This window comes from Pipistrellus kuhlii, unplaced genomic scaffold (genome assembly GCF_014108245.1).
Source record: "Pipistrellus kuhlii isolate mPipKuh1 unplaced genomic scaffold, mPipKuh1.p scaffold_m20_p_7, whole genome shotgun sequence".
Taxonomy (NCBI): Eukaryota; Metazoa; Chordata; class Mammalia; order Chiroptera; family Vespertilionidae; genus Pipistrellus; species Pipistrellus kuhlii.
In genome coordinates, this window is record NW_023425573.1 from 1,317,893 (window position 1) to 1,341,952 (window position 24,060).

Below are 24,060 nucleotides of genomic sequence, written 5' to 3' on the forward strand. Positions count from 1 at the left end.
AAGATCCTTTTCAGAAAGTGGATTATTTGCAAAGAGGACTAAGGTACAAATCACACATGAAGGGTTTTGAGGAAACACGAGAAGTATATACAATCTGGATTGATTCAAGGGGAGAATGCATCACAAATGTATTAAAGTGTTAAAGAAGTATGTTTAATAACAGAAATTTCCTGTCTCAGTAGCAGGCTAAAAATAGTTTGCAACTAACTTTACAAAGCACTACAATTTAATTATAAATACTTAGTTTGAATGTAAGTGGATATTTTTAAAGTACTTGAAAAGTTTTATTTTCTTTAAAAAAGTATTTAACAATAAGGCCGGCAGTCTGATTTACATCATGAACTTGCAGGGCAAGGCTCCTCCCCCAGGAATGGCACGGGCAACAGGCAATGAGTGAGCCTCAGCCAGTTCTCCAGGCGGTGTCTTTGACGCAGACAGTGGCTGGGTATATCTGTGACTGGATCACAAAGTGGGAATCTTTAGGGTCTGATTAATGAGGTTTTGGAGTCCAGCCAGTCTATGGCAGGGCCACTGCCCACAAAAAAGAGGCAGATGAAGCTCAGGGTGTGGCTCAAAGTTTACAAAGTCACAGCAGACGGACTGGAAACAAGGAGTCAACGTTCTGAACTGGGGCTTCCGGAGAGACGCAGAGGAGCCTGTGAGGAGGACAGTGACCCACGCTCAGCGGCTCGGTCAGGTTAATGACCACGAAAGAACGCAATGGCGCAGCTGGAGGAATCTGGGATTTGTGAATAATGTAATTTAAACATTTTTTAAATGTTGATTTTCTCTGCTTGTAAAAATAATCATGTTGGTGTACATTATCTTCTAGACAGATATGAAAGAATAAATGGGAGAGAGAGAGGAAGGAAGTTAGCAAGGAAGGTAGGACAGAAGGGAGGGAACATTTTGATTCCTATTTTTTTTCACTCTTGTATTTCCCATGTTATTAAATATATATTTCTTTTTTCACTAAAAATAAAAACAAAAAAAAAAACAAAAAACAAAACCATGCCAAAAAACTGAGTTCTAGAAAATGACATTTTCCTTGCAAAGATTGCTGTGGTTACAGGCTCCCTCTGCCCTCTGGAGGATGGGGCTGCACAGAGCAGCTCCTGAGTGTCAGGCCAGAGGCAGCGCTCCCTGTGGAGGCGCAGGGTCCATTGAGAGCCCGCCCGAGGCACGGGGGTCTTGCTCCCATGCCTCCTGCCCAAAGGCCTCCTCTGCCTTCCCTGCACATGTGTTCACCTTTTCAGAGGCTTTTCACACTCCTCCCCATGCCAAGTGACCTTCACCAGCCTCAGCTGCTCTTCCCTCTGTCCCGCCTCGGTCCACCCTCAGCTCGCTTCAGAGCCATTCTCTCCGGCAGGAGTTGCTGGTTCTGAGCTCCATGCACCTACGCGTTAGCCATGGTCCCTGTTGGAAAACACTAAGCTAGAACCACTAAAAGCATGAAACGTAGGAAGGATTGTTCTCATCTTACTCCAAGGACACTCCCGAGCCAGAATTAGGGGCAGGGCAGAGCTAAAATCTTAATTCAGCTCTCTGTCGGTGCTCTTCTGACCATACCATGGCCAAAGAGAAGAAACAGAAAGGTAGGGGTCAGAATCAGGTGACAGATGGGGGCTGTGAGGAAGGGGAGAGTAGGTACCCGCTTGGCATCACAGTAGCGCAGTCCGAAGGCGTGGAACTGAGGGAAGAACGTGGGCTTGACGGCGATGATCTGCGTGTACAGCTCCGCGGGCCGCGACATGGCCGGTGTGCCCGACAGTAAGATCACGCGCTTGGCCATCTAGGAAACCAACAGACAAGGTGGTGAGAAGAGAATTTCCCAAATGCCCCAATGAGATAAGAGCCCAGAAGCCAGCACAAAGGTCTTCCACTTTGGGCACCCTGACTGCTGGGGTTCTCAAGTCTGGTCATCGCAGGCCTAAGGTGGGTCCAGATTCCAAAGACTGTAACGACCAGCCTTGCTCTGGAGCTAGGCGGGGCCCTCAGGTTGTGAAGGGACTGTGATGAGAGGAACAGAGCACATGTGTGCCCGGAGCCTCATGGCATGGCCTGGGTAAGCAGCTGGATGTCATCTCCTAAGCAGCCTTTGTAGCACCTTCTGCCATCTCCACATTGCCACTTAGCATGTGACGTCGAATTCTGTATCTTCTGCCTCCCTCACTAGCCTCAAGCTTTCTGACAGCAAGGGCTAGGCTGTGCTCCTTCATTTCTGCAGCACATGCCCGGCACAGAGTAAGTAGCTAACAAACGTTCACCATATGTTGAAAACTATTCAGAAGGAGGCTGTTTAGTGCCCTGGGGACCGAGGATTAAGCCCAAAGAGCCTTGCACCGGGAGAGGCAGCAGAAGCAGGGACGGCCGCAGGCCTGCACTGCACCCGGGCCCTGACATCCATGTTGAACCTGGCAGTAGATAACGACACCGAGGACCAGCCCTACCTCACTCCAAGGACGAAGTGTGTAAGCCATGATTTGATTTCTTTGGAGGGAAAAAAAGGCCCTCCCTTACTCAGCAGCAAAGTACTCTGAGCTGGAGTCCCTGACCGAGGCTGCAGGAACTGAGGACCTTAAAGGTGGGACCCGGGGCCATTTACCTTCCCCAGTCCGGGTCTGCCACCACTCACCAGAGGGCAGAGGGGGAATACACAGTTGATTGATGAACTTCAGGTTTCTCACTACCCTGACACCAACCTGGTCCAAGGGGATTAGACCCAAACATCCCACCTCTTATTATTACGATGGAAAAGAGGGTGAGAAAGAAAGAAAGAAAGAAAAAAAAGGCACGTTCCATTGTATTAGAACAAGTAATCAACAAAGATTACGGGAGGTAAAATTCATTTCAGCTCTGGCAAGGGACCCTACTGCGGAGCTCGGCTGTCCAGAAACAGCTTGTTAACCACTGAAACCTCAGTAGTGGAAAGAGTATAAGGCAACTGCGTGCAATAAGTCACTGAGGGAGGAAATTAGGTTTTCAAATGAATACACGTGTCTCCTAAAAATAAATAAATAAAGGTGCAACCGAGGGAAGAGAATGACCCTTATAAATATACAGCATATACAATTCTCAAGATGCACCTTTGCCCTCTCAGCAGCCACCTCTACGAAATTCCATTATGACAGGAGAGCTGTGAGCCTCTCCAGCTATAATTTTCCACAGTTCAATTATCCAGGACCTCTAATTTCCTGTGCATTTAATGCAGACTCATTAAAATAACAATGAGCTTCTTGAATGGCGTCTGCAGCACTGCTTTCCTCAGTTCAACATCATTTTCATGAACCCGGGAAAATGAAAAGTCTTATCAATAAGAGAAAATCAGCCCATCAGCTGAACCTATTCCCCAGGTCATTGCTTCTGCAGTGACAGCAGCTCTCAGCTCAGGGGTGGAAATCCCCTCCAGGGTCCTCCACCCGGTATTTACAGAACAGACCAACACTGACTCGGTTCCCCCATACACTGCCCAGTCGCAATGGAACCGTTGCTAATGGACGTTTGCGGGTGTTAGGAAGCAGAGGCAGCATTTTGGAAACAGAAATGAGCTTTGAACAGAAGCCATAACGGAGTCGCATCTGTTATGAAATGGCTTAGCCTGCTCCCTGCTCAGCCCCAACTTGTTCGCACTGTCACCGCTGCCCAGCCGCCATGATTTATGTGTCACCCTCCACCTCTGAGAACTTGCATTCTAGGAAAATATAAATGCACAAAACTACATAAATCAACACTAAATTGAACACTTTATAATTCACTCCTCTAATGAAAGAAAGTAACACACATGAAACCTACACAGGAACAATATAAAAAATAATTTATATATTTGCTCTGATAGAAATTATGTGATTCACATAAGTACACACTGTCAGACGACCTAAAGATCAGGTTTAGTTTCCTCGTAGGTTTTGAGACGGGGCAGCCCTGTAGGTGAATAACAGGACTAATAGGAATATATAATTTATGAAGGAGAATCCAAAGAAGCAACTCGAAGCAGATAACCTACACATAGATTTTTTTTTTTAATGAGCAAGGAGAATGTTCTACTGTAGAGAAAAGAGCTTTAGTCATACAAGTAGAAGTAGATTGTACTCACACAAAAGAGAAACTATTATTTATTAGGAAAGGATGGTGGGACTCTGAGGGCCTTTCTCCCTCTAAAAAAAAAAGACTATTGGAAACTGTTAACAATGCTATAATACTGTTACAACAATAAAAAGCAATGTAAATAACACTCTGCTAAAGAAAACCCAAACACACCTCACTGCTCAAAAAGAGAAGATACTGCGAAGACACCTTCAGTGCTGGAGTCAGTAATAAAAAAGACCCTGTGATACGGGTTGAGTGGGAGTGGAGACGGTTATGCCTGGTCAGCCTGGACCTCAGGGGCATCTACCAAAAGGTAAAATTATGAGCCAGCAATTCTGTGTAGGGGAATTTGTCTTAAAGTATTAAAGCTATGAATATATATAATAGATGATGTTTATTTGCAGAACTATTTATAATAGCATCACAATGTCCAACACTAAGGGTTAAATTATGAACAGTGTCTATGGAACTAATGCTCACAAGCCACTAAAAGTATGACCTTGCCCTATGACCTACATGTTAGAAAAATAAACAAACTGTTCATAACGGTTTTCACTGTTGGAGGGTTTAAAGATGATTATTAAAATGTCCTTTATAGCTTTGTCTTGCCTACCACATCTATATATATATATATAAAAAGCTAATATGCAAAGTGTTCCCTTGGAAGTTCAACTGGGAGACTGGGAGTTTGACTGCTTGCTACTATGTGCGCTGACAATCAGGGGGCAGAATGGAACAAAGGAAGGCCCCAGCTGATAGCAAGCAGCCAGGGAGGGGGAGCCCCGGCTGGCAGCTGAAAGGCCCCCATTGGCCCTGATTACTGACCAGGCCCAAGGACCTTACCTGTGCATGAATTTCATGCACAGGGCCTCTAGTCTATATATATATAAAAAGCCTAAGCGACTGGTTGACCATTTGACTGGTAGCTATGACCACTAGGGGGCAGACACTCAACGCAGGAGCTGCAGAGCTGCGGTGACTTGGCAGCTGTAATTCTCAGGTGACCCACCCAGAACCAGAGAGGAGGGAGCCTGATTCTGCGGTGCATCACCAGAGAACTGCCCTCTCGTAATTCGGGACTCCTCAAGGGATGTCAGAGAGCCAGTTTTGGCCCAATCCCCACAGGCCAGGTCAAGGGATCTGGGCCTCTAGTTTATATATAAAAATAGAACCCTGCTTAGTAGCCCAGGCAAATAGTGCTGTGGAGAACAGAATCACACTTCCTAGGGGACAGTGACACAGTTTTTTACAACCTGAGCCTGCTGTCGTCATTTACAAACCAGCTTTTTCTCAATACCATCTGGCCCGGCTACCTCACAGACTGTATGATATAAACTCATCACCCCTTCATGCACATTTGCTGAAACATCTTGAACTATTAAGTCTTGAAATATGTTACCAGAATATAGTGCTAAGAGATGCATGCGTTAGAGGGACAGTCAAGTGGTATTCAGTTAGGTCCTTATACATTAGATCCTTAGAAAGTTTTAGGTGTACAACTTGATAATTTGACATCCATATGCACTACAAAGAAATTATCCACAAAAGTCTAATTGCTCCTCCACCACATAACTGACTGCCTTCACCCCTTTCTATATGGCTTTTCCAAGGCACATTTTACTTCCTAACTCTCTCATTGTTCCAAACTCTCCTTGTTCCAAAAATATTCAGTCACTTCCTTTGAGTATCTAGATCAGTGGTTCTCAACAGAGATGGGAAGTGATTTGCCACCCAGGGGATGTTTGGCAACATCTGGAGACAATTCTGGCTGTCCCAACATGGGGGCACAAGTGGCATTCAGTGGTAAAGGCTAGGGATGCTGCTACACAATGCACAGGACAGCTCCACACAACGAAGAATTACCAGCATCCCTAATCACCAGTGTTTCCCAAACTTCTGACATATGTGTACCCCTTCTATAATTTTCGTAACGCTGAGTACCCCTTGTACTTATGAGAATGTAGAATTAGGCGCAGCTAAGCACGGTGCAGTGCATATCCCCACCAAACTCAGGTGCAACGCGTACCCCCACCAAACTCTTCCCGCACCCCTGGGGGTACACGTACCACACTTTGGGAAACACTGATCTAGCCCAAAGAGTCAGTAGTGCCAAGATTGAGAAATTCCAACCTAGTTGAAAATATGGCAGAGAGTGGAAGGTTTGGTTAACAGAATAACAAACTGCCTCTCCACCCCCTGTTCAATCCTGACAGCAGGCCAGCATCGTGTGAAGTCTACGTTATGCAAGAGAGTGGCTTTCACACACCTTTATAAGCAGCAGACTGGACCCATGGCTCCTATTTTATCATTAATTCATTTAAGTTCTACAGCAAATGCAGAGTGATATATACTAGTTAACAGTTAAAAGATCTGCTTTGAATATGTCACTTTAAAGATGTAAATCCAGCTTTAAGAGGTCTGGCTCAGAAACACATATTTCAGACCCAGTACGGGGCCCAGTGTGTGGCCAAGAGTGCCTGACCAGGCAATGAAATATTAACAAGACAGTCGCTAAGAAGCTTTCCCATTATACCGTTAATGATATAATCTATCCATGTGCAGTTTTTGTCTAAACAATCCGGGGTACAGATTTAATTTTAGTTATGGCTATGATATTGGAACCACAGTAACTGAGGTCTATTAACATTTTTCAAAAGGAAACAAGGGTCAGCAGTACGGGAAAGACATTTCATTTAAGTGTGTCCACAATGGCTCTCATATTTATGGGTACTATGAGCATAGGATCAAGGTTTTTAAGTAAAGGACTTTTATTTTTAAGTTGGAGCAAATGACATAATCCTCCTTTGGAAAATGTAGCAAATTACTTGTAATTATCATATAACTTGCTATTCCTAAAACAAAACTTGAAATGACTAGACACTTGTGTGTGTTTTGTGGAGAGGTGGAAGAATTAAGTTATTTTTCAAATGCTACTAAGCTCCCCCAACATTTGACAAACTAGCTTTCCCTGGTTTCAGTATAACTCGAAGCTTCTTTTAAGCAACGAAAGCTGGTGAAACACAGACTGTTAAACACACGCTCCTGTTTTCCCAATCTACACAAACAGCAGTGGATTTCCCCGACATCCCCTCTGAGATCTCTGCCTTGGTATGACAGAAAAAGCTACTTTTCCACCTGCACTACTTCCTCCCAATATTAGGAAAAAGCTCACTGCAAAAAGATGGAAGGAAATTTTGAGGAGCCTTTCCTATGTCGGGACATAAAACGTGAGCACAGAAGTGTGTGAGATGAGACAGGGCGCTCACACTGCTCGTCAGAGTAATTTCACATAAAGATCTGAAGCTACGCTGAAGTGCACACACACACACACACCTGCTCACAGCCAGGACTCAACCAGCCGAAGTGCTCAGGCGCAAGCGCAGACCACCCCAGAAAGGGTTGTGGATGCTGACCCTCCTTTGTTAACAGAGTGCTTAGGGCAGCCTGAGAAAAGGGCATCGGCTTACAGGGCATGTCCAGCTTTGCCTGCGCTTCTTGCTGGTACCCACTGGCCTGTCTGCATAACTCATCTCCCTCGGTTCAAAGTACCGAGAGCTCTGCCCCACAGCCACTCAGAAGACGGGCAGTTTCCGCTGAGCTGCCAGGACACGCTGCTGGGGATGCCCCCTCTGCATTGCCCAGGAGCCCCGGAGGCTCTGCAGTGCAGTCCTGACCATCAGCAGGTCTTCTTTTCTAAGTGGCCGGGACCATGGCACCGACCACAGGTTCTTTAGCAGGACGGTAGGAAGGAAGTGGAATCGAGCACCACAGCCTCGAGCAGAGATGCCCTAAGCCACATCCATGGCCCACCGTCCCCACCCTGCAGCCCCTGCTCTCCTTGGACCCTTTGCCAGCCAGAGCACACCACAACGGGACCTCCAGGCTGAGTGGGCTCAGACTCTAGTCCACTCTCGGCAGGACTCACCTTGAGGAGGGGCATAGCTGCGCGACAGCGGGCCGTCTTCACGTTCTTGAGGAAGTGAGACTCATCCTGACAAGAAACAGTCACACAGGTGAACAAGGTCACATGCCATGGAGAAGGAAACAGCCCACGTTAAGCTTGACCCTGGCAAGTGCCATGTTGAGGACTCTTCCCTCAGCCCTTTCTCATTCAGACAGCTGTGGGCCTGGGAAAGTTTCTCCACCACATGCTGGGCAAGTCGCTTTCTGTCTTTGAGACTTTCCCACCTAAACAGAGGAGTTAGTGACCCTTCTGTCCTATCCGCCTCACAGGCCGCGTTGAACAAACAGCCGAAAGGTGGCTTCTTCTCTGTAAGACACACGCCTAACATCTGCCTGGCACTAAAGCAAAATGTGCTGAAGACCCACTGGGTGCCCTGCAGACCCACCAGGTGCCCTACAGTGGGGCCCAGGGCTCGCCCCCTAGCGGCAGGCAGGATGTCAGCTACACTGACAACTGATGAGATGATGATATGAGTGCTGTCACTGAGTCAGGCGTGACAAAGTACTGTGGGAACTTGGACTAAGGAGGAAGATAGGATTCCTGCCAGTCTTAGAAGAAAACGGAGTCTGGTTATTTATAGATGTGCATTCTGTGCATAAGCAAACTAAAAAAGATCATGTTTTCTAAAGCTCAGTGAGGAACTAACACATTCTTAGTATCTGGAGAAAGTTTTTCTATTTTGGTCACAGACAAATTACTTGCTATGTGACTCTGAGCAACTATTTGACCTCTCTACAGTGCCAGTTTCTCCATCTGTAAAATGGGTATAATACCAGCACCCAATGAATTGGGTTGTCTTAAACAAGCTAAGACACACAGAGCCCTTGGAACCGTCCTGCCACTTAATAAGCACGCAGCGGCTACCAGGAAGATCCTGGCTCTAACGAGGACATAGAAGACCCATCCCTCAGTTCTATTTCAGCTAAGATGAACCAAAAAAATGAGCTCAAAAACACCAATATATGGGAATGTGAGATGAATCTCCAAATGTCACTGCATCTATTCCCACAAACCTGGGGCATAACGTTTGTACTCCTGTGTGAGGATAAGCCCATACTGATAGCCAAGAAAAAGGGTTTTATGGAGAAAGTAGCAAAAAGTCCAGAGATATGGAAGGAAATTGACCCTTTTATCAATGGGTAACAACGAACCACTATTATAACTAACCACACAGAGTGGCCTCTCCTTTATATATAAAAGCGACATCTCAGGACCGTCACTTTATTCCCTCCTTCAACATTCCTCTGGGGTAGGGGGAGGACAGGGACCTTAATTCACTGTTTCACCTTAAAAACCATCCATGGTGGTAAGTCCTTTGCTAAAAATCACATGGCTGATTAAGTGTTGAGTCAGAAACAGAAACGCAGGAATTCTGCAGCCAGACGCAATCCAGCTGTGATCAGTGACTCCACTTTGCCAGCTTCGTGCCTCCGGGCAAATTATGTAACCTCTCTCACTGTCAGTTTTCATCAGCTGAGAAATGGGACAGTCTCTGCCCAGGGGCCATTGTAAGATCAGCGATTATACATCAAGTACCTGATAGAGGAACACACATGAGAAAGAAGGCTTTGGTCTTCCTACACATTGTAGAAGCATCTCCATCATCCTGGGGTACTTCTTTCAATGTTTTTATTTCACATGATTGCTGACAGTTTTTTTCACCACACTTGAATTTGTGCGAAACCAGAAATGAATCCCCCAAAGATTTGTTATCTTTTTAGCTTATAAAAATATGAACACTTAAGTTTGCTTATGCAATCAACACAGTATGATTCTCATGTCCAAATTATAATAACAGATCCTTCTCTGATTGCCACAGTACTTGGTTCACAAGACTATAAAAGCACTAAGATGTATTCTAATGACCTGTGCATGTGTCCGTCTGTCCTCCTGGACTGTCCTAGTGCACAGCGCAGTGTGGGGCTCGAAGCTGGTGCACAACTGCTAGTGGGATGAACACACGGGTGAATGTGCTTCCCAACCCCCAGCAGCCAGCCCCGTGCCCAAAGCACAGAGACCCTGCTGCTCAAAGTGCAGGTCCCTTGTTTACCTGTGCGATCCAGACCCCATTTCCTGGGCCTCCTAAAACTCTTTCCTTCCTCTCCTTCTACATGACACACGCACTCTAATCCTGATTGAGAAGCCACAATCAGGAGAGAGTTCTATTTTTAAGAGAAGGAAAACACCACTAGCTTTTAAAATTCACACATCTGAGTAAAAAAGAACCTTGCGTATCTTCTGGAGGCACTGGGTTTCGCTGTTTCACCAACAGGAACACGAAGGGTAAAAGTCCACTGGAAATCACCCACCACAGGCTCTGCCTCTGAATGCCGGTTAGTGGTTCCTGAACTGGGAGTGGAAACTGGACAGATGGGGCGGGGGCACAGGAAGCTGCACACCCTCCAAAACTTGTTTTTCCTGAGCCATGGCATCCAGTGAGTGCTGACAGGGGGCACGGACCAAGTCTCTCTAGAGACTAAAAGGAAAGCCAGTCCCTGAGAGGCGTGCCATCGCATCTGGACTTAGGCAGGCCAGAGTCCACACACAGGCCTCCACAGCCGACCTCACATGGGTAGAGACGGGCTTGGAACCCAGTGCAGACATAGTAAATAGCATTTTTCAAAAAGACCCCCTGGAATTCTAATACGTAGTCAGGGCTGAGAACTGCTAACTGAGAGAAATGAAATGATGCTTCACCACAAAATGAGACCATGATTTCTGTTCTCCTAGAGATGGAGTCAGACTCATGAGAGTACAGGTATGAAAGAAGAAAGTTTCCACTGAGATCAAGTACTTAAAGGCTTTTCCCAGTCACTTACAATGATGACAACTTTGAAGGGGGTTTTCAGCTGCTTTTCCAACTTGCTAAGGAGGTCAAAACTGACAATGTTGACCAAACCAGTTGTCAGGCGGTCCTTGCCGGTCACCACGACATTGATTTGCTCTGGCTTCAGAGACGGCAGCCACTGAAGGAAGGCCTGGGGATGACAGCAGAGAACAAACCCAAAATGACGACCCGGCCCGGCAGCTACCGGCTGTGACCACAGCCGACCCACCACCGCACTCTCACTGTGGACCAATGGCACGGCCCCTCCATGCCCTCCCGCAGTGGCTGTAACCGTTCCCCAGACGGCTACCGTCTCCGTCTTCCTCTCACCCACTCATTCCCCTCACTTTCCCTAGCAGATCACTTCCTTCCTGGGTAGCTAGTCAAGTAGCTACTCGGCGGTGCCTGCGAACTTCACTCCTGTGACCCCTAACTAGACGGCAAGTTTCTGCAGAGAAAGAACGTGCCTCTTCTAAGAGGAATTTTTGGCAAAGCTTGGTACACTGAAGGCACTAATGGTGGCATTTTCTACAAAGCGCCTGCTCTCTCCGGAAATGTTGCCATCTCGAGCCAAAGCCAGTGCCTAGGGTCAGCAGAGGCCACCCAGTGCCTCCGTGGTGGTGTCGGGGTGCTCTCTGGCATGCCTGGGCTGACATGATTCTGATACAGGGAGTGCCGGTTTTTCCCCAGCCTCATCTGACCACCTGACCCTTCCCTAGAATTTCTGAGGGTGCCGTCAGAATCTCACACACAAAATACATGCGTTGAGTTTCTGGAGGTTCTGACAGAATGCAGACCACAGACAGGAAAAGAATGTGGGACTGTGTCAAGGCACCATTTTAGAGTTTTGTTGGGCACGTCTGGGCACCAGGCTGAGCAGCTGCAGGCGGAGCTGTCTTTCCCCACGGCAGCTCATGGGGCTTAGGAAGAAGCCAAGGTGTGACGAAGCCGCCAGCCGCCACAGGCAGCATAAGGCATGGGGCTTCCTTCTTTATCAAGCTGGCTTATCTGGATTTTTATTCATGTCACAGAACCACTCTGATCCCCGGATGTATGGCAGACGAAGCTCAAGGCTGACTGATGATAACGCTAAGTTCATGTCAGATTTCTTAGCCATAAAGGTACCTGGTAGACAGGGAACTTCCTGCCCTCACCCCTTTCCACAGAGAGCAGAAGCCCTGAGCCAGGAAGTCCGGCTCTGCACGGCTCCGCGTCAGCAGGGAGTGTGGCGCTTACCCTCTCCGAGGTCAGGGTTCTCATCTGAAAATGGACTAATAGCTCTTGCACCTGCTGCACATGGCTATTGTGGGATTATGGGAACTAACGGAAGAATAACATTTTGAACATTAAGTGCAGTACAGACGAAAGGTGCTGCTAACAGGAAGTGTCTGCCAACAGAAGGAGGTGAGTCTGAGCTCTGTGGCTTTCTTCCCTGAAGGTAGAACGGGATCTACTTTGGAGCCCATGAGCCAGGCTCAGGGGGCATCTCCTCTCCATTCTGCCTTCAGCTGAAGCAGGACTTTAGAGATCCCAGGCCCTGTCCCCAAGCTGGTACCTGATTCCTCTAACCCCGAAGAAAAACTCCGAACACAACGAGCACAGACCTGCTCCCAGGTGAAGCGCACGGAGGAGGGCACCACCACCAGGAGCGGCCACTCCTTCCGGTAGAAGGCGGCGATGCAGATGGCCTGGATGGTCTTCCCCAGGCCCATGTCGTCGGCAAGCAGCAGGCGGCCTCCTTTGGCGATGGCAAAGCTGGAAGCAGACAAGGTAAGGACAGTAACACAACCTGTTCCCCAGGGGCACGAGTGTGCCTGCCACCAGTAAAGTGACACGTGTGCATGGCTCGGTGTAGGCTGTGCGCAGCCAGCATGGGCCTGCTCACGAGAAGAGATCTGCTCCCCAAAGAGGGAATAATCGGGGAGCAGAATTATAATTTAAAAAGGACTCAAAAGGGGGAAATGGTGGTCACAGGTAGGGAGAAGCCTGTAAGATAATCAGGTCATGCAGTCTGCAGTCACCCTCAGCCCCACGTAGGCGAGGCCGAGGGTGTGAAGGACAGTAGGAAACGGTCTCTAATAAGGGGCTGGGCGGAGTACCCTTGTTCACACAAGAGAACTGCCTAGAGGGGAGGGGAGAACTTAGAGATGAAGATCAGAGGATGCTGTGTGCAAAGGGCAGAGGGAAGGAACCAGCAAAGACAACATGCTGCAGAGGAGGGCAGCCAGAGGACAGGGTGGAACAGGGAGTTTATCTAACAGGGAGCAGCAATCTCAGCAAAGACGCTCACTAGTCAGCAGTCTCCAGGCTCCAAGCCTTCCTGTGCAAAACTCTTGCTAACAGTTTGTAAATAAGGGTGAAGTCCACTCTTTTGGAGCCCAATTTGATGGGCTGGAATCCCCATTCCACCACTCAGAGGAAAGTTATCTAACCTCCTGGTGCCTCAGCCACAGATGGGAGTAACGACAGGTTCTACCCAGAGACTGTTTAGAAGATTCATGAAGTTAATAAGTAAAGCACTTAAAACAGGATCAGAGGAATGTTCGCTTATAGCTACTATTTGACAAAAAGGCACAACCGTAAGAATGACTCGCTCGAGTCATCTGATGACTCAGTGAAACGCTGAGGGGATCCCGAGTGCCAGCTGTCTGGTCTCCTGCTCCACACACCCGTCCCCGTTCAGATGATTCTGAAAAACTATCATCTGCTCAGAAACCTGGTAATAAGCAAGATGACTAACTTTTTCTTTCCTTCTCACACAGTAAAGATAGAGAACGTAATCTCTTTTAATCAGCAGCTGCTTTGGGATGCTGGGCTGATGGATGTGAGCTGGAAGTCCCTGGCAGGCCCAGCTGCCACACCTGAGTAGCATCAGGCTGAGAATAAAGCCAACTAAGAGGAAAGCAGAGCTGAGAGACAGGATCTGAAGAGATCTTTTTAGATTCTGGGTTTTCTATTACATGCACTGAGAAATCCCTTTCTTCAACTAGTGTGAGTAGGTTTATGCTCACTCACAGAATGTGAGATCAGTGGTTACACTGAGGCTCTGGTACCAGCACACCTGGCTGTTCAATGCCTAATGGCTCCCAGGTGTCTGTGAAAGATGAGCATTCACCAAAGAAGGAGCATCTGGACACAGCTGGTGGGGAGGGATGAAACGCGAGGGAAAGGGAGCAAGAGGCAGCCCAGGCACCTACTTGACGCCAGCCCTCTGGAAGGGCAGCAGACTGGACACGAGCTTGGGGTCCACTCCAGAGAGGTCGGCCTCAGGGATGTCCACCGTGGGACGAAGAGACGTCTTCTCCAGCTGAGCAGCAAAGGCCAGGGTGAGGGTCTTGGGCAGCGGATTCAGCTGCACTTGCGAGAGGCAGCGCACCCTTTCAACTAGAAGGGAAGGAGAGAGGCGTATGAATGGGCGTGTTATGTCCAAGCGATTCAGGGGTTACGAAACACAAAGTTCAATGGCTGGAATTCTGCTGCATGCCAACTTAAAAAACCAACCGGACAGAACATCAGGGCTGACAGACGCATGCTAGAGAACAAGTCTTCCCTCTCTAGTTCTTAATTTCTGCAAATATGAGGGCAATCGGTCACACAAAATTGATTTTCTATATTATACAAACACTAGAAAGCAATACAAAGTGATTTTGTGACTGATCTTTTTTTTAACCTAAAATAATGTGAAAAAAATATCTTAGTATTCCCATTCAAATAAGGAAAAAAATCAGCCTAGAAAAAGCAAGAATTAAAATGAAAAAATCTTGTCTCCTTTCCAATCTCCTCATGTTTATTTTGGTTCCGGACATTTGAGAAGCCAGAGAACTCTAAGTCACCTGCTGTCAACAGGCCAGGAAGCACTGAGCTCCACACAGAGAAGATGCTAGGCATTTCTGAGAAAGACAGTAAGATGGTACTTACTTCCAAACAACAACGGGCCAAGTCCACGCAAAGGCCACTGATAACAATGCATGTGGCCCTGCACACTCTTGACCCTTTCAGCCAGAGAATGACCGCCCCTTGAGAGCTAAGTTGTATAGTAGATCTCGGTGATGAGGCAGCCAGAACACCCATTTGTCCTGAGGTAGCCTGTAGCTCCCTACCCAGCCTCCGAAGCAGGTACTGGCAAGCAAAGGCCCGTGGGCCAGATCGGCCTGTTTCTGTAAACGAAGGTTTACTGGACACAGTTGTGCCAGTTTGTTTATGGATTATCACGGCTGCTTTCATGCTACAGAGTTGTGCAGTTGGGACAAATACCGAATGGCCCACAAAACCTAAAATATTTCCTCTGGCCCTTTGCAAAGAGCATTTACCAACCCTGGTAAGTTCAGTCTGATGTCCCGTTACAGTTCATCTTCAGGGGTCTCTACTTTCAAGTGTGAGGAACCAGACCTCCATACAAAAACAAAAAACAAAAACAAAAATCTCTTTTTCTCATCAAAATCCATTAACCCAAGTGGGAAAAATAAATTACCTGAGATCTATATGAAAATGGTAGCAAATTAATTTCACTGATCTTACTCTTTGAAAGAATTTAAGCCTCACCTGATTTTAAAACTAAGTAAGAGGGGAAAATCTTCTTCAACAGAGAAAAGGAAAAAGAATAAACCAGGATACAAATGAAACATACAATTTGGGGGGAATGGGCAGGGGAAGATTAAAAATCCAAGTTAGACTTAGAGATCGCTAACGGCAGAAGAATCATTAACACACCAATCACAGCCCTCTGTCCTCTGGGTTGCAGCTTTCTAATGCTCTTCCCTTTTGGAAAACCCGGTTAGAAGAGTGCCCACTGCTCACAGACCCTCATTTGCTCTGTGCCCTTTCCTTTCCAGGGGCACCCTGGGACAGTCACATAGAACCAAGGGGCTTACTGTGCTCAGGAACCCATAATGAGAAACTGGGCATGTTTCATTTCTACCCAATATTGTCTGAAATCCTAAGGCTGCTGGTTCTCTATTCCATATGGTCATGCTTTTCCTTAATATTATCACAAATGATTACAAGGTGTTTTGCTACACAACCAATTGGCTTACAATTGCAAATATCGATGTGAATTTGGAGGACTGAGCCACACACTGCCTTAAATAGCTTTGTACTTTCAATGCATTGAAATTCATTCCGTCCTTCACTAAATATATGTACCAGTTGTTTCTGGGAACGGCTGGCAGGACAGAATCACCAGGACGGGAAATTAGGTACGGCTGGCAGCGTCATCGTAGAGGCTGTTCGTCTTGATGCAGAAGTACATGCTAAGCCTCCAAATTAAATCTGAGCATGCTGATTTCGCCACACATCAGGAGATGGAGCACTCCACGTGCTTTCAAAACCATTTTCATTACAATCCCAGTGACCTTCAGAACTCAAACACCTGACGGAAACCGAGACACGGCTGATGATCCGGCCGCTGTGAAATACGGCGCTTTGTTAAGCGTTACGTTCTTTCAGCCACTCAAGAGGAAAAAAACTCCGCTCTGCTTCCTACCAGCTACTGTCTCCAATCCCCCGTGCTGCCACCTGGGCCGACGGGGTGTGTTTCTGAGAACGCCCCACGCACTGTCGCCGGTGGCTGTGCGGGGAGGCACCAGGAGCACGCCTGGCTCCAGAAGCCATCTAGAAGTCATTTCTGCAAAAGCGCTTTGGCAGACACCACTGAGCCACACAGCAGAGAGATGGGAATGCTTTCAAATAGCAGCTGACAAGACAGGATCGCTGAGGGGATGCAGAGTCCTTCTGGACTGTGACAGCTGGGGAAACAAAGGGCCTCAGGCCAATTTCACTGTGGGCAAAGGCCTCAAGTCTCTTAGAAAAGAGAGAGAGGAAAGCTTAGTCACCTAATCTGGAGAAAATTATTATCACGGGGTCATCAACGAGCATTCAACTACTCAAAGGCCTTACTGCCATTTTTAATTAGTTTTCCATGCACATGCTCACTAGCTCAGGGTCAGTCAGCTAACTGCCACAGAGGTACCAGCTGCAGGTGTCCTGTCTGAGAGTGATGGAACCAGAGCTCACCGGGACCTGCGACACTGCAGGGCCGTCTCCTCAGCCTCGCAGTGCGTGGGTCTGGCTTCCGAATTTCCTTCCAGGTCATGGTACAAACTCAAGATCTCAAACTTTAGTCTGAGTCTGAGTTTATCATGACCTGCAGTGCTCCCCAAAGGGAAAACAACGTTTCCTGTCTCTGGGCCTAAGCTCTTTCCAATCTATGAAATGGAGAGAATCAGTCTTCGCTTCCACAAGACATTGGAATGACCAGCAGCATGGAAAAAAGTAATGTGAACTCGGAATCCAGAATTCTTAACTCAGATCAAAGGGATTACTGATGACAAACACAAACTGTATGTCTGGCCATTGTGTGTGTTTTTCTGGATGAAGAATTGTTATTTCATCAGATATTCTAAAGACTATGTGGAACCATTATATTATATTGTGAGTCTAGAGTCATGGTTCTCAATGTTACATTCACCTGCGAATGCTCTAAGTATCCTGCTTTTTATCCTTCCATGAAAGTCAAGCCTTTATAGCTAACACATTTATGTCTTTCTGTGGTTGAAAGACAAAGGGATGAGAAGGAAAAAATCACTCTTATTGCTCACCAAAAAATTGGCTTTGGCCAGAGTTCGCCCTGAATCACAAGCTCCAAACACAGCAGCCATGGGGTCTCAGATCCTTTCTGCTTCAGCCAGTGTTCCCTGATACTAAGTACCTCATCATATTCAAACTTAGCCTTGAGTTTGCCACAAGCCTTTCCTCAAGGATCAAAGCCCTTCTCTTATAATTTCTGGCAGAAGGGCAGGTCTGGATTAAAGACTCCCCGACACACATTTTTTTTTTTTTTAAACTAAAAGGACAAATGGGACCCAGAATGTAGAATGCTCCGCCTGTTGTCCCACCGTAAGTCGCATAAGGAGGAGACAGAGAAAGAAGCCAGATTTCCTCTTAGTTAAAGCCCCAGCCGGGTGAGCAAGAGGGCCGCTGTCCCAGCCTCCCAGGCCTGACCAGGGGGAATACTGGCTGGGAGGCCCACCGGTCATCGGGGTCAAACAGGAGGAATGCTGACGCTAGCAGCAAACCTGCTGTGGAGCTGTGACAGCATGGCAGATGGGTGTTAGACTACCATTCAGGACAGGCTGAGATAAGACCATGTCCCCCTTCCTCAGACATATTGCATCCCCCCACCCCCACCCCCCAAGCAGGCAGAGAAGAAAAACGTTAAGTCCAAACTGGCTTCTCCTTCCTGTAGTTACATCTGTACCCACATCCCTGCCTTTGGTCCATCTCCCAAGTGCTCATTAAAGCTGTGCGCCCTGGCCCAGGCCACACCCCTGGCAGACCTCAGCCCACCTGGAGCCCAGTATTGCTGAGACCCTCCCACCTTCCTCAATCATCTGGTTCTAGAAGGAATCTGAGAGCCTGTCCTCAGTGGGCGTCCAAAGCAGCTTCCATCTAAGCGAGGCGATCCTCGCTCACCTGACCCCCACACTTCCTGATGGGCGGAGGGAGGTTTCCCGGCCTGGAACGTGACCAGCACCGCCTCACTGATGGAGGCAGAGGCCCCCGTTCGTTGGACTGTTGTAAAGCCACTCTCTCATGGGCTGGGGCTGCCTGAGAACATCCCCACCTTCCCTGGTCCTGTACGCAGCATGCACAGTCATCAAAGCGGAAGGAGGCAATTTAAGGCAGGTAATTAAAGCATAACCACTGCATGATATAAAATAAGCAAGGTGGGCATCTCACTTAGTTTATTGTGCTCTTCCAAGAGAAAGTTCCACTTCCTGGTCTTGACATCTGCAACGAGAAGAAACAAAATAAGCAAATGTGCCAGCCTGCCTCTGCTGCGTCCTCACACTCAGTCCCAGGTTTCCTAAACCTCCAGAGTTCACATGGTGTGGTGACCATGATGTCTCAAAGGCAAGAGGTTTTAAGACCCTGCTTTCTACTTGCCCAGGGAAAGGCTAAACCATTTCAAGAATGTGAATATCTATATATATAAAACGCTAAGCGACCAGTTGACCAAATGTCTGTTTGACAAACACTCAACACAGGAGCTGCCCCCTGGTGGTCAGTGTGCTTCCACAGCCAGAGCCCAGCTCAGCTTGCTGAATGGCCAGACGCAGGGCTAATGGCTGGTGAGTGCTGCAGCAGTGTGAGCCTCTCCCGATCAGGGACTGACTGGATGCAAGCCTGTGGCAGGCGCAGGGGGGCCGGGATGAGTGAGAGCGACAGGCAGGAGCAGCAGGCAGTGTTGGACTGCCAGTTTTGGCCCAATCCCCGCAGGCCATGCCAAGGATCCCCACCGGTGCACAAATCCGTGCACCAGGCCTCTAGTTAATTCATATGAGCCACACCATTTTATAAAACCACATGGCCCATGCTAAGTATGAACTCCAGGAGTTCAGAATTCTGAAGCTGATTTCTGCCCTTTACTCAGATGGGGCAGCTTTGGAAGAACCTCACAAAAATAAAGCAAAATTGTTTGGTTTGGGCCTGTGGTTGTCAATCCTGGCTGATTATTAGACTCCCCTGGAGATTTTTAAAACTACCAGTGCCCCACCTCAAACCAATGAACTCAGTGTCTCTGGGTGGGAAGTAGGCATCCACACTGACTCTGGGGGCTGGGCCCAGCAGTCTGGGCTTACCAGGCCCTCCAGGTGGTTCTGATGATGCTCAAGTTTGAGAACTACGGTCTTGGTCAACAGAAAGACATTTACTTTTATGACAACCATCTGTTTTTCTAGCTCTGCTACGAAATCTAAACAAGTAGGTTTCAATGGCTGAAGCAGGAATTTATCTGCTTCTACCAAGAAAACACTGACCAAGCGACTGGGGAAAGTTGGGGGCGTGGAGGGGTTCTCGTTGGGAGGCCTCTGAGGACAAAACAGGCCAACTGTTCACTCTCTGAACAACGCAGGCATCGCCTCTCTACAAGAGCAGCAGATCGGGAAGGCTCTACAAGAAAGCCATTTTTGAGTGTTCAAACCGAGAGAAAAACACCCTACTCTGGGACCACAGGCCACTACCCACCCTGGGAAGCAGGCAGGCAGGGGCCAATTACTTGCCGTAATTTCTAGAATCCATCTGTTTAAACAGTGCAATCAGTTCTTGTGAATAGCCAATGTCTGCCTCAAAGCGGGCCCGGGAGATGAGCATGCACTGCCCTTTGACAAAGGTGAGAGAGGGAGCCGAAGGCAAGCCGGTCTGCGCCATGCTGCTGGTCCCTTCCAGAGGCCGCAGGGTGACCGTGTGGAGGCGCTGGGCCGCTTTCACTGCAAAGGAGAAGAGGAGAACAGATGTGACAAGGTGGATGACTTGGACACGGCCCCTGGACGCTCAGGCAGGCAAAGGTCACAGGGAATTACACATGGCAGGCACTGTTGGATTGGGAAGCTTTGCAAGCATGCTTTACTTGAGGCTTTGGAAAATTCACTATTTATGGAACATTATTCTTCTGCTCCTTAAGTTTTCAAATTGGAGAAGGAAGAAGAGCACTGGAAGCTTTCTGAACCACCAGCCAGACCACACCTGCTCCTCCAGAGAAACTTCTCCATGCCAGTGTGCCCTGCACGAGGGTGACCACACACCTACTTACTCAGGGCGCTGTAGTCGGACATGCTGAAGTTCCACAGCTTGGTGTCAGGATCTAAAAGGAAACACAAACACTTGGTCTGTCCACGGTGAGGTTGATGACTGTTGTTATAATCTGTACTTGGGACACTCAATAAAAGCTTGTTGAATGAATGAATGAATGAATGCTAAATTAAAAAAGTTGGCTAAACAAGCCCCCACTGATTTACAAAATTCTTGTACAGGATGGATAGGAAATACAAGTAAGAATAATGCTTTTTATTCAATATCAAGACATTTAAGCCAGGCTCTGACATGTTATGGGCCTCACTTCAGACGGCGGAGGGCAGAGGTGGGACCCTGTGTAGCCCAGCAAAGCTCAGGTATGAGAAGGGACGTGCACTGAGGCAAGGGAGAGGTAGCCAACCTGCGCATGTAACTTGACCGTGCTGAGCCAGTCCCATCTCCTCCAAAAGAACATCTAGTTATCCCAAAAAACTGTTAGGCGTAAGAGCCACAGGGCATTGGAAGAACCTGGCAGAGGAGCTGGCCTCTCAGTAAACACGCATGCATCCTCCATATGGCTGCGTGGCAGCCCCTAATTTTGGCAGCTGCTTGAAGGAACATCTATGACAAAAGAAATCAAGGACTAAAATAGAAAAATGTTAACAACTGGTTAGACAGAATGTGCCAATGCACCCTCTTTATATTTATGAGAAACTGCTAGATTAAAAGGGATTCTAGAAATAGAAAAAAGAAAAAAAAAAATCTCTGAAATACTAGACTGAATGAAGACGCATTACCAAAATTTCTGCTGGGCAGACGCTTGAACACGGCAATGAGCTCTGCGTTGTAGCCAATCTTCACCTGGAAACGGTCTCCGTCCCTCACACATACTCCCTCCCGGGAGCTCACTGCTGTGTGAGGCGAGGCCCCCAGCGTCGGTGGGGGTCTCCCTTCGGTCCTGGGCACCGCACTCCCGGGGCCACAGAGGACGTCAGAGATGTCCGGCCCCGAGGTGGAGGGTCTGGCCGCCCTGGCCTCTAAGTGGGCTTCCCCGGGGAGCTGTCCGGAGGAAGAAGCTGGCGCATCCTGGGAACTCTTGGCGTTGGCCAAAGGCTCATGAGTCGTGTTAGCAAAGGGTGTGGATTTGGTCCCGTGGGAAACCTGAGGATGACCTTGACCCAAGAGCTGCTGGTTGGAAACCTCTGGAGGACTTTGTGCCAGGGGAGGGGAGATCCCGGTGAGAGTCACTCGATCTGGTGGGCTGTGGTGTGGGCAGGCTGTGGCCTCTTCTGGCCTCTTCCATGTCCCCTTGGCCTGCTCCAGAGTGCCGGGCTGAACACTGTGGGGATTGTGAGATGAACCACTGGTTCTCTGTTGCTTGAAAACGACGCCATGGCTCGCTGGCTTAGAAGAACCTCCGGGGAGACTGTGAGGACCCTGCTTGGCCTGCGGAGGAAGGGCCGCAATGGAGGAGCCCGGTCCCGCACTCTGCCGCTGTCCTGCTAGTTTCTCGGCTCTGCGGGCCAGAGCCTTCTGTCGATTCGCTTCAATCTTTTTCCTTTGCTCCTCTGTGAGAGGCAAGGACATTGTAATAGCAAAATGCTTATGCGGGAACATCAATCTTTAATCAGACATGTGGTAAAAGCTGGGGGAAGAAAACATTTGAAAGAAACATGAGATGTATGTACAATATTTATCGTGTGCCTACCTTGAGTTTTAACAAGCTTTTGTTCCAGGAAATGCACAAGAAGCACAACAGTGGGTATATTAAAGTTTCTTTTATAATTAACCCCTTCCCCTCTGACATACACACATAGGTAGCATAGGCTAGAACAATACCCTGACAAAAGAGAAAAAAGAAGGGTCAAACCCAAAGCTGGCGAGGCATTCCAGCTGCAATATTTTTTCCCCTCTCATCCCCTGGCCAACTGAGGTATCAGATCCCAAGGAAGTTAGGCGGTGCAAACCAAATCCACCAGATGATGAGAAGACCATTTCAAACCAGGAAGGATCGTGGATCAGACAGACATAGATCAAGACAACCACATACCATGGTGTGAGACGTGCCAACACAGACTCTTTCCAACCTAGAAGAAGAAGAAAAGCATTAGCCTCTCAGAGACGGCACACTACATTCACCCTGCCACTTCAATCCTCTTATCCTCCTTGGCCAGCCAGCCTGCACGGCCCCGACAGATGCAAGCCACGGAGCAGTGTCTGCCTTCCCAAATGCACCCCCTCGGAGCAAGCCGGTACCTTTTTTGGAAAAATAAGGGGGAATAAAAAGTAGTGCGTGCTCATTGTACAGACTCAGATGCTACATCAAGATGCAGAAAGTAAAATTAATCTGTAGTGTCACCACCCTCCAATAACCACTCTTCAGAGTGTCAAGTACAGCATGGTTCTGATTCTTTTCCCATCTATTGCCACAGACACATTATAGGGACAATATATACACTGTTTTGTACCTTATTATTATTTTTTTAATCAACTTACGTCATTTTCCTGTGAGCAGAGCCACTGTTACAACATTCTACAGCCAGAGAGCTGGACGCCCATCTCTCTGGATTGGTTCAGACTCAACAGCCCCCACCCCATGTAACAGGATGTGATGCTTATAATGACACAGGGGGCAGCACTGGTTAGGCCTCCGAGGTTCAAAGGTTTCCTTCCCGCTGGGACGCCCTTGGCTCAGGACCCCAGCCCTCCCCAGAGACCGTCCACCCCCATCGCCCAGAGTCAGGAAGGGGCTGGGGAAGGCTTCCTTCCGGGACACAGCTGAAGCCTCAGGAGCCCTGGGGAACTTCCCAACAACATCCTAACTTTCCCCGCGCCCGCGGCCCGGGGTGCCAACCAGGGAAGGCGAGGCCATGGGGTGAAGCTCCACTCGTCAGTCCCAGATCATAAGCCATCACCCAACTATGCCGGACGCCCCCTCCCCTCCCGGAGGGGACCTCTGAAATTCTCACTTTCGGGGCGCGCTTCCCGCCGGTCCGTTAGCGAAGACCACGCCCCATGCCCACCCCTACCACCTCCGCTTGGACTCACCCTCCCCGCGGCCCCCTCCCCGCTCCGGGCTGGCACTTGGTCTCGCCCGCCTCCCGGTCTACCTTCCAGCCCGGCGAGGCCCGGAGCACGGCCGCCTCCCGGCGCACCCGGCCTCCCGAGCCTGACGGCGCCGCCGCCGATGGCAGCGCCGGGCCTGGCACCGGCAGGGTGTTTGGCACATTTCCCAGCGGGCAGCACGGGCGCACTTAACGTTCAAAGTGGGCGCGGCGAACCCAGAGGCCGGAGCCGTGCCGCGGGGTCTTCTGGGACTTGTAGTTTGGGCAGGGGACCTGAGGAGACGCGGGCTCGCGGGCTCGTGGGCGAGGCGGCGCTGAAGTGGTGCACCCTGGGAGTTGTAGTCCTCGGTTTCCACCCCCGCCAAAGGTTGAGTCAAGCACCGCCAGATCAGGAAAGCTTCACACATCTGGAGCCCCGCTGTGAGAACGGTCTCCAGCGGGTTGTCAGAGTGGCCTCCAGAGGGCATCCCAGGCGGAACAGTTTGGAAGCTCTTAATAAAAAGTATCCCCTGGAGCATTCTTCCTGGCATTGGTCACCTTGCAGCTGA

At 48.7% G+C, this 24,060-nt stretch overlaps 1 protein-coding gene across 4 annotated transcripts in view; it reads right to left on the reverse strand.

The window, feature by feature from the left end:
* Window positions 1-23,690, reverse strand: part of SMARCAL1 (SWI/SNF related, matrix associated, actin dependent regulator of chromatin, subfamily a like 1) — a 40,721-nt gene extending 17,031 nt beyond the window's left edge. Inside the window, exons 1-11 of one of the 4 annotated variants that reach the window (XM_036421460.2) lie at window positions 23,558-23,688; window positions 22,498-22,534; window positions 21,245-22,092; window positions 20,467-20,517; window positions 19,937-20,143; window positions 18,615-18,665; window positions 14,075-14,261; window positions 12,482-12,632; window positions 10,870-11,028; window positions 8,012-8,077; window positions 1,652-1,792 (exon numbers count right to left, since the gene is read on the reverse strand). In XM_036421460.2, the coding sequence (XP_036277353.1) occupies window positions 1,652-1,792; window positions 8,012-8,077; window positions 10,870-11,028; window positions 12,482-12,632; window positions 14,075-14,261; window positions 18,615-18,665; window positions 19,937-20,143; window positions 20,467-20,517; window positions 21,245-22,064 (1,833 nt within the window). In that variant the 5' untranslated portion in view covers window positions 22,065-22,092; window positions 22,498-22,534; window positions 23,558-23,688. Of the gene's footprint in view, window positions 1-1,651; window positions 1,793-8,011; window positions 8,078-10,869; window positions 11,029-12,481; window positions 12,633-14,074; window positions 14,262-18,614; window positions 18,666-19,936; window positions 20,144-20,466; window positions 20,518-21,244; window positions 22,093-22,497; window positions 22,535-23,301; window positions 23,413-23,495 lie in introns of those variants that run through there. The other 3 variants (XM_045575307.1, XM_045575308.1, XM_045575309.1) reach the window with 3 other exon arrangements.
* Between the last annotated feature and the right edge of the window lie 370 nt (window positions 23,691-24,060).